The sequence below is a fragment of the Pteropus vampyrus genome, unplaced genomic scaffold (assembly GCF_000151845.1).
Source record: "Pteropus vampyrus isolate Shadow unplaced genomic scaffold, Pvam_2.0 Scaffold32, whole genome shotgun sequence".
Taxonomy (NCBI): domain Eukaryota; kingdom Metazoa; phylum Chordata; class Mammalia; order Chiroptera; family Pteropodidae; genus Pteropus; species Pteropus vampyrus.
This window is the reverse complement of record NW_011888813.1, coordinates 10,431,511-10,445,216: the sequence shown is the minus strand read 5'-3', so window position 1 is coordinate 10,445,216 and position 13,706 is coordinate 10,431,511. Positions and strand designations below refer to the sequence as shown.

The 13,706-nt window shown below is 44.5% G+C and overlaps 1 protein-coding gene across 1 annotated transcript in view; it reads right to left on the bottom strand.

Moving 5' to 3' along the window:
- TDP1 (tyrosyl-DNA phosphodiesterase 1) overlaps positions 1-13,408 on the bottom strand; it is a 73,122-nt gene extending 59,714 nt beyond the window's left edge. The window contains exons 1-5 of the mRNA XM_023528867.1: positions 13,320-13,408; positions 10,496-11,064; positions 7,029-7,072; positions 5,955-6,010; positions 2,372-2,502 (exon numbers count right to left, since the gene is read on the bottom strand). Coding sequence (XP_023384635.1) covers positions 2,372-2,502; positions 5,955-6,010; positions 7,029-7,072; positions 10,496-11,054 — 790 coding nt within the window. The 5' untranslated portion in view covers positions 11,055-11,064; positions 13,320-13,408. The remainder of the gene's footprint in view (positions 1-2,371; positions 2,503-5,954; positions 6,011-7,028; positions 7,073-10,495; positions 11,065-13,319) is intronic.
- Positions 13,409-13,706: the final 298 nt, after the last annotated feature.

Here is a 13,706-nt window from a genome sequence, read left to right as displayed (position 1 = left end):
GAACAAATGGGGGAAGGGTGGAGAATTAAAACATTTTATCTAACACCCACTAGAGCAAGACCTTGGTTAAGCAGAATATGCTCAAGATGCAGGCTACGAAGAGTCAGTCAAAATAGAAATATCTAAATAAGCAGTTAAAAAAGCACAAATCCCAGCTTCACGACTTCGCATGACTTTGAAAAAAAATTTAAAACTCTGTGCTTTGCCTTTCTCCTCTTTAAAATGAGGGTGCTGTTAGGGGATTCAGAGAGCTACTGTTAGGAGAAAATGAGAAAAAGTATTTGAAGTGCTTAGGAAAGGGGCCTGCCTGGGGCAAGTATTCTGCAAATGAAGCACTGCTACCCTGCCCCCAACCACATGACAGATGGGTGGATCTGTTGCGGGAGGGCAGGAACGGGCAAATTGGAACACATAGGTGAGCATGATACAGGCCCTGCTTTGGGGACGCTCACAGACAGGTGGCACAGTTCACTGTCCTCATATACTCAGTGTCGGAGGAGGCTCACAGAGCGGCATGCATTTGTGCGGTCTGGCCACAGAAGAGAGAGCGGGGAACTGTATTGCATGTCTTTAAAATTACAAAATGAGAATGAAGACTGCCACTCTGTAAATTAATATTTAGCCCAGAAAAAAGCAATAATCAAGAGACCTGGCTTTGAGTTTAGTTTTGATTTAAGTTGTATGCTTTTGGGCAAGCCTAAGCACAAAAACAAGGATGATAATAACGTCAACAGATAATATTTAATGGGTGTTTTTGGGGGGCGAGTGCACCAAATCCCTTGCACAACCCTATAAAGAACAGTATTAGTAATCCACTTTAAAGATGAAAAAATTTGGCCTAAAGAGGTTAAGTGATGAGCCCAAAATGACACACCTAGAATGCAGAGGGTTGGCAGTCTGGACCTTGACCAGCAGAAGGCCTCAAACTCTGGCCTCCAGTTCCGTATGTGCAAAATGGGAGAAGTGTCAGCATCTACTGATTCCCTGACGGACGTTAAAGTCAAGAATTCATCTAACAGATAAGATATAAAGGTATTTCAATAGGTCAGGATGGGCCATGCTCCTCCTGCACCTCAGACTAGAGCTGGGAGCTTCTGAACGGCTCTGTGCACCAGTCTGGAAGACAGCGGCTCCTTTTGCCCTCTACTGGCGGGCCTGGGGCATGCTACCAGGCACATCACCGTCTCCCCTACAGGTAGTTAGTATTTGAAAGACATGATTTCTACTGATTCAGCCACTGATTTTCCAGACTCCTATGTTGTTTTATTTTCTGCCCACTTTTGGTCTGGTGAGAGAGCTATCCTACTGCAGTTTAACCTCTTCTATTTTTTAGTAACTAAAACAAAGCAGTGGGATCTTTGGCAACGGCTAAGCGAAGGCATGTCTGTGTGGAAGGCCAGCCACGAACAGGTTGGGAAAAGGAATGCTTTCAAACTCCAACTATATAAAGTGCAGTGGTTAAATCAGGGCGCTGAAATCCAGGTTTTGAGAGGCACGCTGACTAACTGGAGGAGGGCCAGAGGTTGGAAAAAGATAGGAAATCCATGTTACATTGGAAACAACTGAAGAAAGTGAGAAACCCAAGGGAGATGACTTCAAATATCAGAATCACTGGTGCATGCAGGGAGAATTATTCTATGTGGCTCCAGAGGGGAAAAATTACGACCAAATGTGTGGGAGCTACAAAGAGGAAGACTGTGATGGCTAATTTTATATGTTAACTTGGCTAAGCAACAGTATCCAGATATTTGGTTAGATGTTACACTATAGGTATGTTTTTAGATGAGATTAACATTTACATCGGTAGACTTTGAGCAAAGCAGATAACCCTCCAGAATGTAGGTAGGCCTTGTCCAATCAGTTGAAGACCTTAAGAGAATAAACACCGACTTCTTCAAGGAAGAGGAAATGCAATCTACAGACTGCCTGTGGTCTCAAAGTGCAATATCAACTCGTCCCCAGGTCTCCAGTCTGTTGGCCTATCCTGTGGATTTTGGATTGCTAGCAGCCCCCACAACCACGTGAACCAATTCTTAGGAAATAAATTTCTCTACATACATATGCGTGTGCATATGCACACACACACGCATGCACACGCATGCACGCGCACACACGCACACACACACACACACACACACACCCACACATACACACCATTGACTGTTTCTCCAAGGAATCCTAATGCAGAGATATCAGGTCAACATAAAGAATAATCTTTCTAACCACAGGGCTACTCACAAATAGGATGGGCTATCTCAGGAAGCATTTGAGCCAAGGCTAGACAAATACGTGTTGGGGATGCCAGAGAGAGGATTCCTGCACTAGGCAAGTGGATAGACTAAATGTCTAAATTCCCTTCCATCCTTCAGACTGAGCATGATCTCAAATGACAATAAGCAGCTTACTTGGCAAAGGGAAATGTTTCCATAAGGCTTTGCCTCGGCGTGTAAGTGAGCCTTGGCTTCTCGTTTATCGCCATGCACAAGCAGGATTGGTTTCTTCCTGAAAAAGATCAGAAGTATTTGATAAAGTTGGACTCCTGCCTAGTGAAGGAATGCTCACTCTTTCATCACCCGACACGTGCTTCTGGCCTTCGTGGTGCCTGAGTACAGGGCTAACACATAGCCGTGATCAGTTAATCTTCATTTACTAACCAGTTACATTTACAATGGTGCCGTGTGGCCTAATCCTAAAGCTCTACTGCAACCGAGAGGGGTTGTGACTCAAGAAAGTCCTTGAGTAATGAATTTTCTTCTTTGGTCCCAAAGGGCACCGTTAGCTCTGTGTTAATATGCCTGAATTCAGACAGATTAAAAGATATGCAATTACTATTGTATAGCATGCTGCTCTGTTCTTTCCTTTGGACCAAGCAATGGATTACCTTACTAGGCCTATGTTCGCCAAGCTCCTACTGTGTGCCAGACACTGCACCAGACTCCCCAGGCCACAAGCAGGAACTCTGGCCCATGGTACAACGCAGACTCATTAATAAGTAAGGCTATAATTCAGTGATACAGAGTCCAAGGTACATTGAAAATGCTATATTTTTTAATTCCTAAAAGATATCATAAAAAGACTCTAGGAATAGATTTAAAAGGCTGTTAAGGGAACCGTGATCTTCTTCAGTTAATTCAAAGCAAGATAATCCTTAGAAATCAATAAACCTTCACAAGTGTTCCCAACAAAACAAAAATTGGATTTTTCTCCAAAGAACAATCGAGATGAACAAATGTAGCCGCTTCCACATTTATCAATCACAGTGCAGAATGATTCTCTAGCATACATGCAGGGACAACACTCAACTGAAAAGAAACATTATAGAAAATGCACTTCTGGCACAAATACCTAGCTACCTAATGCCCAAGAGTTTTATTCTAACACTTCAGGTCAAAGAAAACTAAGAAATGTGTCTTCGCAACTTTTTTCTATTTGGAAAATTATTTTGTTTTACAACTAGAAAACCAGTACAGAGAATAATGTAAGAGACATTCAAGCATCTATCACCTAGGAACGATTAGCATTACCAGATCGTCAAGACTTTTCAAAAAATAAAAGATGAAACATTATTGACAGAAGTGGAAGTCTGCATGAATTTTTTCAAATTTATTGGTTCTGGAAACTACCACAAAAAGGCAGTGGGTCATGGTTAATTTTATGGGTCACCTCGACTGGGCCAAGGGGTATCCTGGTAAAAACATTACGTCTGTGTGTGTCTGTCTGTGAGAGAGGTTTCCAGTTGAGACCAGCATTTGAACTGGCAGACACAGCAAAGCAGACAGCCCTCCCCGAGGTGAGTGGGTGCCCAACTGCAGACGGCCTGGGTGGAACACAAAGTGAAGAGACGATTTGTTCTCCTCCTGCTTGAGCCAATTACCCGTCATGAAGAGACCTTTTTATGTCTCTCCTGTTGGTTCTGTTTCTCTGGAGAACCCTACTACAGGGCGGCCTCTGAATGACGTAAGAAGGTACAGACCCTTTCGATCTGAGTTTGTCTCCACATAAGTTCTGGATGTTACCTTGATATTTACGTCACTGCTCTCCTTCCAGTGCTCCTGCTGGCATTTCCGAGGTGCAGTCAACAATGAGTGGGTGGTGGGAAGGGCAGGACTCTTCTGACCCTTGGTGACAGTTACTGACGGTCCACTGGGTACTGAGCTAGTTTGCTGGGGCTGCCATCACAAAGTACTACAAACCAGGTGGCTTAAGAAACAGGGATATTTTTGTCTCACAGTTCTGGAAGCACAAAGCCTGAGACCAAGGCATCGGCAGAGCTGGCTCCTTCTGGGACCTGTTGCAGGCCTCTCCCCCAGCTCCTGGGAGCCTCGGTGGTCCCCTAACTAGTAGATGATGTTCTTCTCCCTGTGTCTTCACGCTACATGTGTCTGTGTCCAAATTTTCCCTTCTTATAAGGACACCAGTCGTAATAGATTAAGACCCACCCTAATGACCTCATTTTAACTTGATTACCTCTGTAAAAAACCTGTCTCCAAATAAGGCCACAGTCCGAGGTACTGGGGGTTGGAACGCCAAGTGACCTCTTTCGGGGTGAGACAATTCAACCCATGACAGATACTGAGGGAACTGCAGTCTCCACTATGGCAACACTTGAAAGGTGCGACAATTTGATTTCGAGGTCTCTGAGAAGCAAAGTGATGAAAAACAGTAGTGCCAATGCCACTCGCAGGGACGCTTATGGGCCAGAAGGAGCCTGTGGCAGAGACGGTGCGTTGCCTCCCAATATGCATTCCCCCTTCTCCCTAACAAAGCCCAGATCTCATGCAGGACAAGGAGTGTTCAGCTCAGACTCCATCTGCATCCTCTTTTAGAGCGAGTTAACGCCATGTAACTGAGTTCCACCCAGTGAAATCCAAGCAGGTGCGGGGCAGGACGTCCAGGACGGCTGCTCGGCGGGGCCTTGGTCCTTTCGTCCTTCTCCCCTTTTCTCTTTCCTGCCACCTAGAAGACAGACCAGTGATCTGGAGTTCTAGGTGCCATGCTGGACCGCTGGGTGACTCTGAAGACTAAAGTCGCACACCAGGATAGTGGGACAGAAAGATAAAAGGGGTGGGTAAGTCCCTGAGAATCTAGACCGTGAACGTCTACCGCCTCGTCTTCTTAAGCTGGAGAAATCTTTTTCTTTCTTGTTTAAGCCATCATTATTTTGGGTATTCTGTCACACGCAGCTAAAACAAATCCTACGTGTCACAGGCCAAATACAAGCCCCTGAGTGCCAAAGCTACCTGGGAAATTTCAACAGCATTTTATCTACTGTTGATGGTTTCCACAATCTGAGCCCTCAACACACCAAGGACTTTGAGGATGCTGAACATCCTTTTTCTTGCGTGTGTACTCCTCCATCTTACTTGTTGTTATGGATTCTGCCATGTAAACGAAACCAGGAAGTGTGGCACATCACTGTGTGATGCTATCTATTTGGTCTATATTGTCTGACCCCAGGCTGAGGAGCTACAGAAGACTGAAAATCTATCGCCTACAGAATCTGGATAAGGGAGGGCCTATGATCCTTTTTAATAACTCCTAAACTACAGGAAGAATCATTTAAGAGATTCTCAGAACAGCACTGATGTACTCAGTGAAGCGTGGCTTGCTGGCCATGTGTTGGCATGCTTACAGGTCTAGAGAGCAGGTGGCAGTGACTTTTTCCTTCATATTAACACTGGACATAAAGTTCTCTTATTTGGGTTAGAATCTGTCCTTATCTACTTCTGAACAGAACAATGGAGGAAAGTGCTAAAATCTGTTTAAAGAATGCATATGATTAGTTAGATCGAAAAATGCTGTTTTAACTTAACGATGTCCAGTACAACTTAATGATTTCAATGGTTTTAAAAGGCATTTGAAAAAGATGGGTGGCAGTTGCCTGAGAAGCACAAATCTTGGGTTTTAAAGCCTCATTACAGTTATGGAGCAATCTATCATCCTGTAGAACTCACCTGAACTCTGGTGGGTACTGTTTTATGAGCCAGTCCACATCAAAGCAGTAGTTAAACTAGACAGGGGAAAGAAAAGGAACTAAGTCATGAGTGATCTAGCGAAGCAGTCTATAAGAACTATTTGGTTATTAAAATTGAAAAACACTCTAAAATAATGATGAACTACAATTTTATTTATAAACCTGGACAGCTAGGCTACAAGACTTATAACCAAACCTAAACTATATCTCAAAAAGAATATTTGGTTCAAGGAAGCTCAATCCATGGAGGAATGCATGAGAAAGCAGGCTCTAAGACAATTATCTCTGCGGCATTTATTTCTGAGGGCTCTCTGATTAATTTAAATTAAAAAAAAAAAAAAGCTTAGAAATTTATTCCTTTCTCTCTAGGTGATTATAAAAAGGACTTTTAGAAAAGAATATTTCTTTCCAGCCTAACTTATGAACTAACTTTGTAACTGGGCATCTGAGACTAGACATTCCCCAGGCTTACAACAATTACATATTGACCCCACATCCTGTACTGGACTTACCCATGGGGGCTCCCTCCCATCGACCCTCCTCCTGGACACAATGACTCAATCTCACTAAGAAAACACACGCAAATTCACCCCACCTTCCATCTGGAGACCAGAATTCCTGAGACCAAGTGAGATGCGAAAGACACAGGAAGCTGTGCTTTCTTCGGAAAAGTGACCTTTTTTCTATTTACTGGAGAGCCTGGAGCATAATGTGATTTATCAACACAAAGACATCAGCTTTGTCAGGCAAAAGCAATCAAACACACTTAAGTATCCCTAACTTGTATGCAAGAAGTCCCTCAGGCTATAATTTCCAAGTGACTTCTTAGCCAGTCTTTGCAGCCTAATCCAGAGCCAAGAGCTCCACTGATAGTGACATCCAGGTTCCATGCTGAGAGCTGTGGATCCTACAACTGCAGCTGTGGTCTGTGCCATCTTGGGGACCAGCACAGGACTGAGACACAGGTCTCTGCCACTCATATTTTCTTATGGAGTTGTTTAATTATTTGTCCCCTTTCATACAAAACAAAAACAAAAAAAACCTGGAAACTCACCTGTGCTGAAGATACAAGGGTCCCAAACAGAGGAGATAAAATATCTGAGAAGACAAAACATGTAAATCTAAAGTTCATATTTTGACAAAAATGCTCAATAATCACAACTGACTTATTAGTCATTGATGATCAACATTTGGCTTAGAAAACAGTGAACTGAGAAGTCACTACAAAGCTAGATTTTAATGTTCCATAAAATTCAAGAAAAAATTTCTCGAATTGTGCTATTTAATATTACGTATTCTTTAATAAAATACAATGTAAAATTAACATCTACAACTTTGGTACTGGATGACTGCTCAATTTTAGAAACTGCCAATAAGGACAATGATATGTGTTCTTTTCTGATCTAATCTATCTCCTTCAAGTCCTCATTCAGGACTCCCTAGAGGAAACCTCCCCTCCAGGGACTGGCAGGAGGGTCTCTTCTGGAGTCTGGGAGCACTTGCTTCCTGTGCAGGAGGCAGAGGCACCCACAGCTTTAAGCTCGCATTTCTGGCATTCAAGGTCATCTCTAGGGAAGACCCAATTCACTCGCATTCAAGTTTGACTTCAGATAGGTCAGAAAGCTCATAAAGTTCACCATGAGAGGAAGTGCTCAGTCATTGTCATTACCAAGGAGTCTAACAACAGCACTGGAACAGGACTTCTGCGGTGCCAGGCATTATTCTTGGCACTTCCCACGTGTTAACTCTTCCTCCCCACAGCCATCTTCTGAGGTGGGGTCTGTCATTCCCATTTGGTCGACAAGGAGTCTCTGCTTAGGAGGCTGTCCATGGCCACACAGCCAAGAAGAGACAGTGTCAGGATATGAACCCAGCTGAGTGGCTCCAGCACTTCCGCTTTTAACCACCAAACTGTCTGGGCGGTTCAAATGGGCGTCTTCATTTCTTTGGCCTATATTTACTGAGTGCCTCCTTCTTCCAGACGTGAGCTAGTTGCCCAGGTACGAAGACTTATTTTTTTAATTTGCTATTTATTTTTTATTTTGGGGGGGGGACAAAGATTTTAAAAGAACAAAGAAGACTTCTTAAGGAAGCTCCTATCTTTACAGGAAGTTGCACCATCAAGAAATAAATTGCAATACATTCCTGCATGGTGTTTTCTATTTTGCCACCACTGGCCACTCTTTTAATCTTTCTAAATTTTACCCATCTTTTTTGGCCCATGTAAAGTCCCTTCTCCTCTGAGATCTTCTAAACAACCTACAATTTTGTAGATATCGTATGTACCGCTCCATATGTTGGAGGGGTATGTCAAACAGTTAAGAGCATGGATTCTGATGCCAAATGCCGGGATTCAAACCCCAGCTCTATCATTTACCAGCTCTGTGACCTTGGGTAGGCTATTCGACGTCTCTAAACTGCAGATCTGTCACCTATGAAAGGAGGACAACTGTAATATCTACACATAAGGCTGTCATGAGGATTAAAGCTCACACACACACACGTGCGCATACACACATGCTACCTTAATATTATCACACTTTCTTCAATATCTTGGTGCTAATAGCCAGATTTTATCATTTTATTACATACAGCAAAGCCTTTCATCGTTCTGTAATGATTTCCTGTATATCTTTCATAAATCAAACAACAAAAACACTGAGTTCTAATATTTCTTCAAAGTATCTAGACAAGAGATCCTCAAAATGAAAAAGAACCTATAGAATCTCTTACTGTATAGAATTAAAAATACCAATATTTAATACCAAATATTTATATATCACACAGAAGATATAATATACAATTACAATTACATGTAATTAAAACACTATTGATAGTGAACATAATCTATTTTTGAGTATGGACCAGAAAAAAAAGGTAATCTGAAATAAGAATGTTTATTTTGTTATATCTGCCATGTGAATATATTGTGTGGATCACTTCATGTACTTTCTCCCTTTTTTTTGAACCCCTACCCCCTCCAGTTTAAAGATGAGTAAACTGAAAATTAAAGAACGCCAGGGCCTTTGTTAATTACCCACCCAGCACGTGAGTGGTGAGACCAGGATTCAAACCCTGTGTCGCGGATTCTACAGTACCTGCTACTCTCTCTTGAAGGAAAACTTTCTTTGCCCAATACTTCTGACACCATGTGCTTGGGGGTTTTCCACAGACTTTGTCTCCAGTTCTCTGGGTGTCTACAATTTCATTCAGTTCGGACACCATCCACCTGGAGTTAGCATCAGATCCCACAGGTTCAGCCCCATTAGACTACTGTTCCAACTCAGATGCCAATCACAGGTCCAGATCTCCTACACTTTGATTGTGAAGCTATAACTTGGGGGTTCCCATGATCCCCTCCTTGGGTTCGATAATTTGCTAGGAAGCTTCACAGAATGCAGGAAAGTACTTTACTTACCAGATTACTGGTTTATTATAAAAGGATACAACTCAGAAGCAGCCAGATGGAAGAGATGCACAGGGCAAGGTGTGGGGAGAGGGGCGTGGAGCTTCTGTGCCCTCTTCCAGTGCACCCTCCCAGCCCCTCCACGGGTTCACCAACCTGGAGGCTCTCCACATCCCTCCAGTTAGGCTTTTTTTTTAAAAGGAGGCTTCATTACATAGGCATGAATGGTTAAATCACTGGCCACTGGTGGTTAACGCAACCTCCAGCCCCTCTCCTCTCCTAGATATGGGGAGTGAGGCTTAAAGTTAGTTCCAACTTTAATCAGGAAATTGGTTCCCCTGACTACCAGCCCCCCATGCTTAGGGGCCTTTCGAAAACTCATCTCATTAACATAAACCCATGCATGAAAGGGGCTTGTTATGAATATCAAAAGATACTCCTTTGACTTTTATTACTTTAGAGCTGTTTTTTGGAGCCTGAGACAAAAACCAAATATAACCAGAGATGAAGATCAAATATACTATCACAATGTCAGATACCCCTGGGGAATAACCAAAGCCACCCAAAGGCCACCTTTAGGCTCAGAACTGAAACATCTATTTGTACTCTGGCATTCCTTTTTCGCTTCTTCAGTAGGAACCAAAAACAGGCTTTGAGGCAGCGGTTCTCAAACTCCATAGGGCATTGGAACCCCATAAGAGGATTGTTAAAACAGACTGTAGGGCCTTGCTCCCTGATTTAAAGAATCTGGGTGGAGCCCGGGAATGTGCATTTTTAACAAGTTTTAGGTGATGCTGCTGATCCAGAGACCAAAGAGAACTGCTGCTATCAGGTATTTGCTACCTCGTTAATAAAGTGTTATCGATCAAGTTTAATCTTTAACATAAAAGTTAAACAAGTCTAAATATTGCGCTAAGTGGTCCCGCTGGTTGATCTGTGGGGCTGTGAGAAATGCCCTGATTCTCTGACCTAAGTAAACAGTCCGCTGTCAAACTCACTCATTTATTTGCCTTGTCAAAATGGTATTTTTCTTTTTCCTGAGAAGTTAAGACCATGAAGAAGGGTCATTCCAGGCTACCCTCCTGGTCTCACTGAGGGACTCTGGCACGACTTACCCTTGATGTGGAGGGCGCCAGAATTATACTTTGGCTTAATTCCTGAGACTCTAGTGAGGTAAAATTGGAAGGGGTTCCCTTTATCCAGCATGTCCCAAATGTCCTGGCCTTCCCCTGATGTCTCGTACTCGTCTTCCTCCTTGCTGAGCTCATGGCGGACGTGATTTCCAGCTCTCGGGGCAGCATCGTCTTTGGGAGAGGAGGTGCTTCTCTCCTCCTTGACGGCCACTTTCTCAGCTGGCTTCTGCTGCGTCTGTGGTGGCAGCTCATCGTCACTGCTGGAGAGACACCAACCTAGGTCTTCCTGGGAGCCACTCTTCTGCCTTTTAGGAGGTAACACTTCGGAAACTGCATCTGTGTTGCTGAATTTCACAGGTGACATCTTCCTCCGGTGGGCGGCTTTCCGAGCCTCGGAACAGGTGTACCTTGGCTCACACACTACTCCCTGCCCAGCATGGGCGACAAGAGAAGTAGATGGCTTGTCCGGTTTGGGCTTTTCCTCCTCACTCTCATCACTGCTGGATATCGTCCACCTCCCGTAACCACCTTCCTGAGACATTATATTTCTTCTGGAAACAAAAGATAGAAATATCATTATTTCCCACGCCCACAGTTGCCACTGGCAAACCAACTCCACTGCTCTCAAATTTCTTGTCACGTGAGTGTCCGCAACACATACAGCGCACCTGACACCTACCAGATGCAGAACCAAGTAACCAACAACAGCTGCTTTACAGGTGCTTCAGAAGCGTGTTACCAGAATCTGCTATAGAAATGTGGCAAACAAAAGTGACAGCAAAAATCCTGGTCATCTTCTCCCTTAGTCTTTCAATCTTAATGCCTCAAGAAAGGGGGTTGAGCAAAAGTCCAAAACAAAACAAAAATGTTCATTCTTGGTCCTGAAGCTTCCAATAGGTGCTTGAGCCGCAAACTATTTAAGAATTTCAAGTAGCTCCGACTATGTTCGACTTTTTAGGGTCCAATTGGAATTTACATATCTATCCCTCACCAAAACATGGGAGCCTGAAGGACATCAGTAATTATCTCTTACTTCCCCAAAGATAAGCTGACGAAGTCCTCGACAGTGTCAAATGGTTGATTCTGGATCTACATTATCTAGAAGTACTTCTATGAGGACCCAACTAACTTAATAATTATCTTATTGGTCTGGTCCTAAAGCTAAGTACTTACTAAAACCTACAAAGACCTCATACCGAAGCAAAACACTTTTCTAAACCACATAGTCTAATTTCCACTTTCTTGATTTCAGAAGAGGAAAATAGATGCCAAAGATGAAAATCTAAAGAAGCTCTCCCATCAAATGCCAATTTGGAATATTAGAGCTTTTATCAAGGACTTAAAAAAAAAAAAATCTGTGGATGCAAATGAGCACTTCTCTTAGAGCTGCTAGCTCTTCCTCTGCTCACACCATACCACATCCTGCTGGGGCAATTCCTTTACATTCCTGCTGCTCTTTTTTATAGAGCTTGAGACCATCAGTAGGGCACAGGAGTCAGGCTCCTCAGCTGAAGCCGGGTGTGGCCAGTAGTGGGCAAACATGAGTCTCAATTTCAAATCTAGTCATTACCAGGGGGTAAATGTACACATGGGTAGGTTACTTAATTGCTGAAGGCTGTTTCCTCCTCTGTAACAGGGTATCATACACACTCCCCCCACCCCAGTTCATTCATTCCACAAGTACTTATTGAGCAGCTATTATGTGCCAAGCCCTAGAAACAAAGAGTTACTATAGAAACAGTTTGTGCCCTGGAAGAGCTTATATTTCAGAGAGAAACAGACCAACACAAAAAAATAAACCTCCTTCCCGCCCCGATAAAGCAGCTAAGATATCTTTAGACATTTCTTACATTTCACAAGTATGAGACACAATAATAAGATGCCCTTAACTTTAGAACTCTCCCTGACTAAATAACATTTAAGGAAGGCCTGGAGGATGAAAAAGAACCAGCCAGGAAAAAGCGGGGAGGGGGCGGTTTTCCAAGTAGAGGGAACCCAACCTGCAAAGGCCAGGAAGCGAGAAGGAGGTTGTGATAATTACCAGGGCACAGAAAGGACAAAGGGGGTGGGGAGGAGTAAGGCATGTTAAAGACACTGGCTTGTATTTTAAGGACAATGAGGTCCCACTGAAGGGCTTCAATAAGCCGGGGGTACGATGACCCGATTTACTCCTTTTTAAAATATTATGCTCCCTACAACTGTGTGGAGAACGGTTTGGAGGCAAAAGTCGAAGCGAGGAGGCTTCTGCAGGGACTCGGGGAGCTGTTGAAGGCGGTGGAGGTGGAGTGAAGCGAGTAGATTCGGGTGCGCTGAGGAAGTGAGGACACCTGCTAACTTTTCTGTGCGCTTACCTCGGGCCAGGCACAATTCGAAGGGCTTTACCGGGTATAAACTTATTTCGCTTTCACAATTATGGGGAAACCGCACAGAAAGGTTAAGTGCCTGGCACAGGATAGACGTTCACGTGCGCTAGCTATCACTTGTAACAGCCGAGACCAACCATCTGGTAGTGGAGCAGCCGGAATGAGGACCCGAGCAGGAGGGCTCCTTACACCCCACTCCCGGCAGGACTCTGGTCTCTGCAGCGCCTGAGGCTCGCGCCTAGAAGATACTATTACTGGAGAAAGCCGAGGCCCGGGAGGGGACCCTACCCAGTGTCTTTACAAGATGCACCGCTTCCCTCGGGATATGCCTCCAGCTCCACCCAACACTCACGACTTCGCCGGACCCTAGCGGCCGGTGCACCGCGACCCGGCCGAAGGGAACAGGATCGCGGGTCGGGATCCCGCAGCCGTCGAGCACGAACCTGAGGCTCCTCAAATTCGCAGCGGTCAGGGACGCGACCCGTCCACGGCCACCCGCGCCTGCGCGAAGTTCAAAGTGTCCGGGCTGCGGCGCGCACCTTTAGGCCCTGCCCCTTCCTTTTCCGGGACGCCCGCCCTTGGGTCCTAAAGACCACCATATGAAGAGGAGCTGCGGGGGCGGGGCTGGCTCTCGCTCTCTCACGATCGAGGCGGCGGGAAGACCTGGCGCCTCTAGTTCTCGGCTCACCTCCTGACCACTTCTACAGAAAGAGAGAGAGGAAAAAGAAGTGTTACTTCGTTTCTCCCTCAGTTAGTTAGCAAAACTCATCCTATTTACAGGGATTCTCATGAGCAGCTGCATCGCCGCGGCTCGAGGCTAGGGAGAGGTT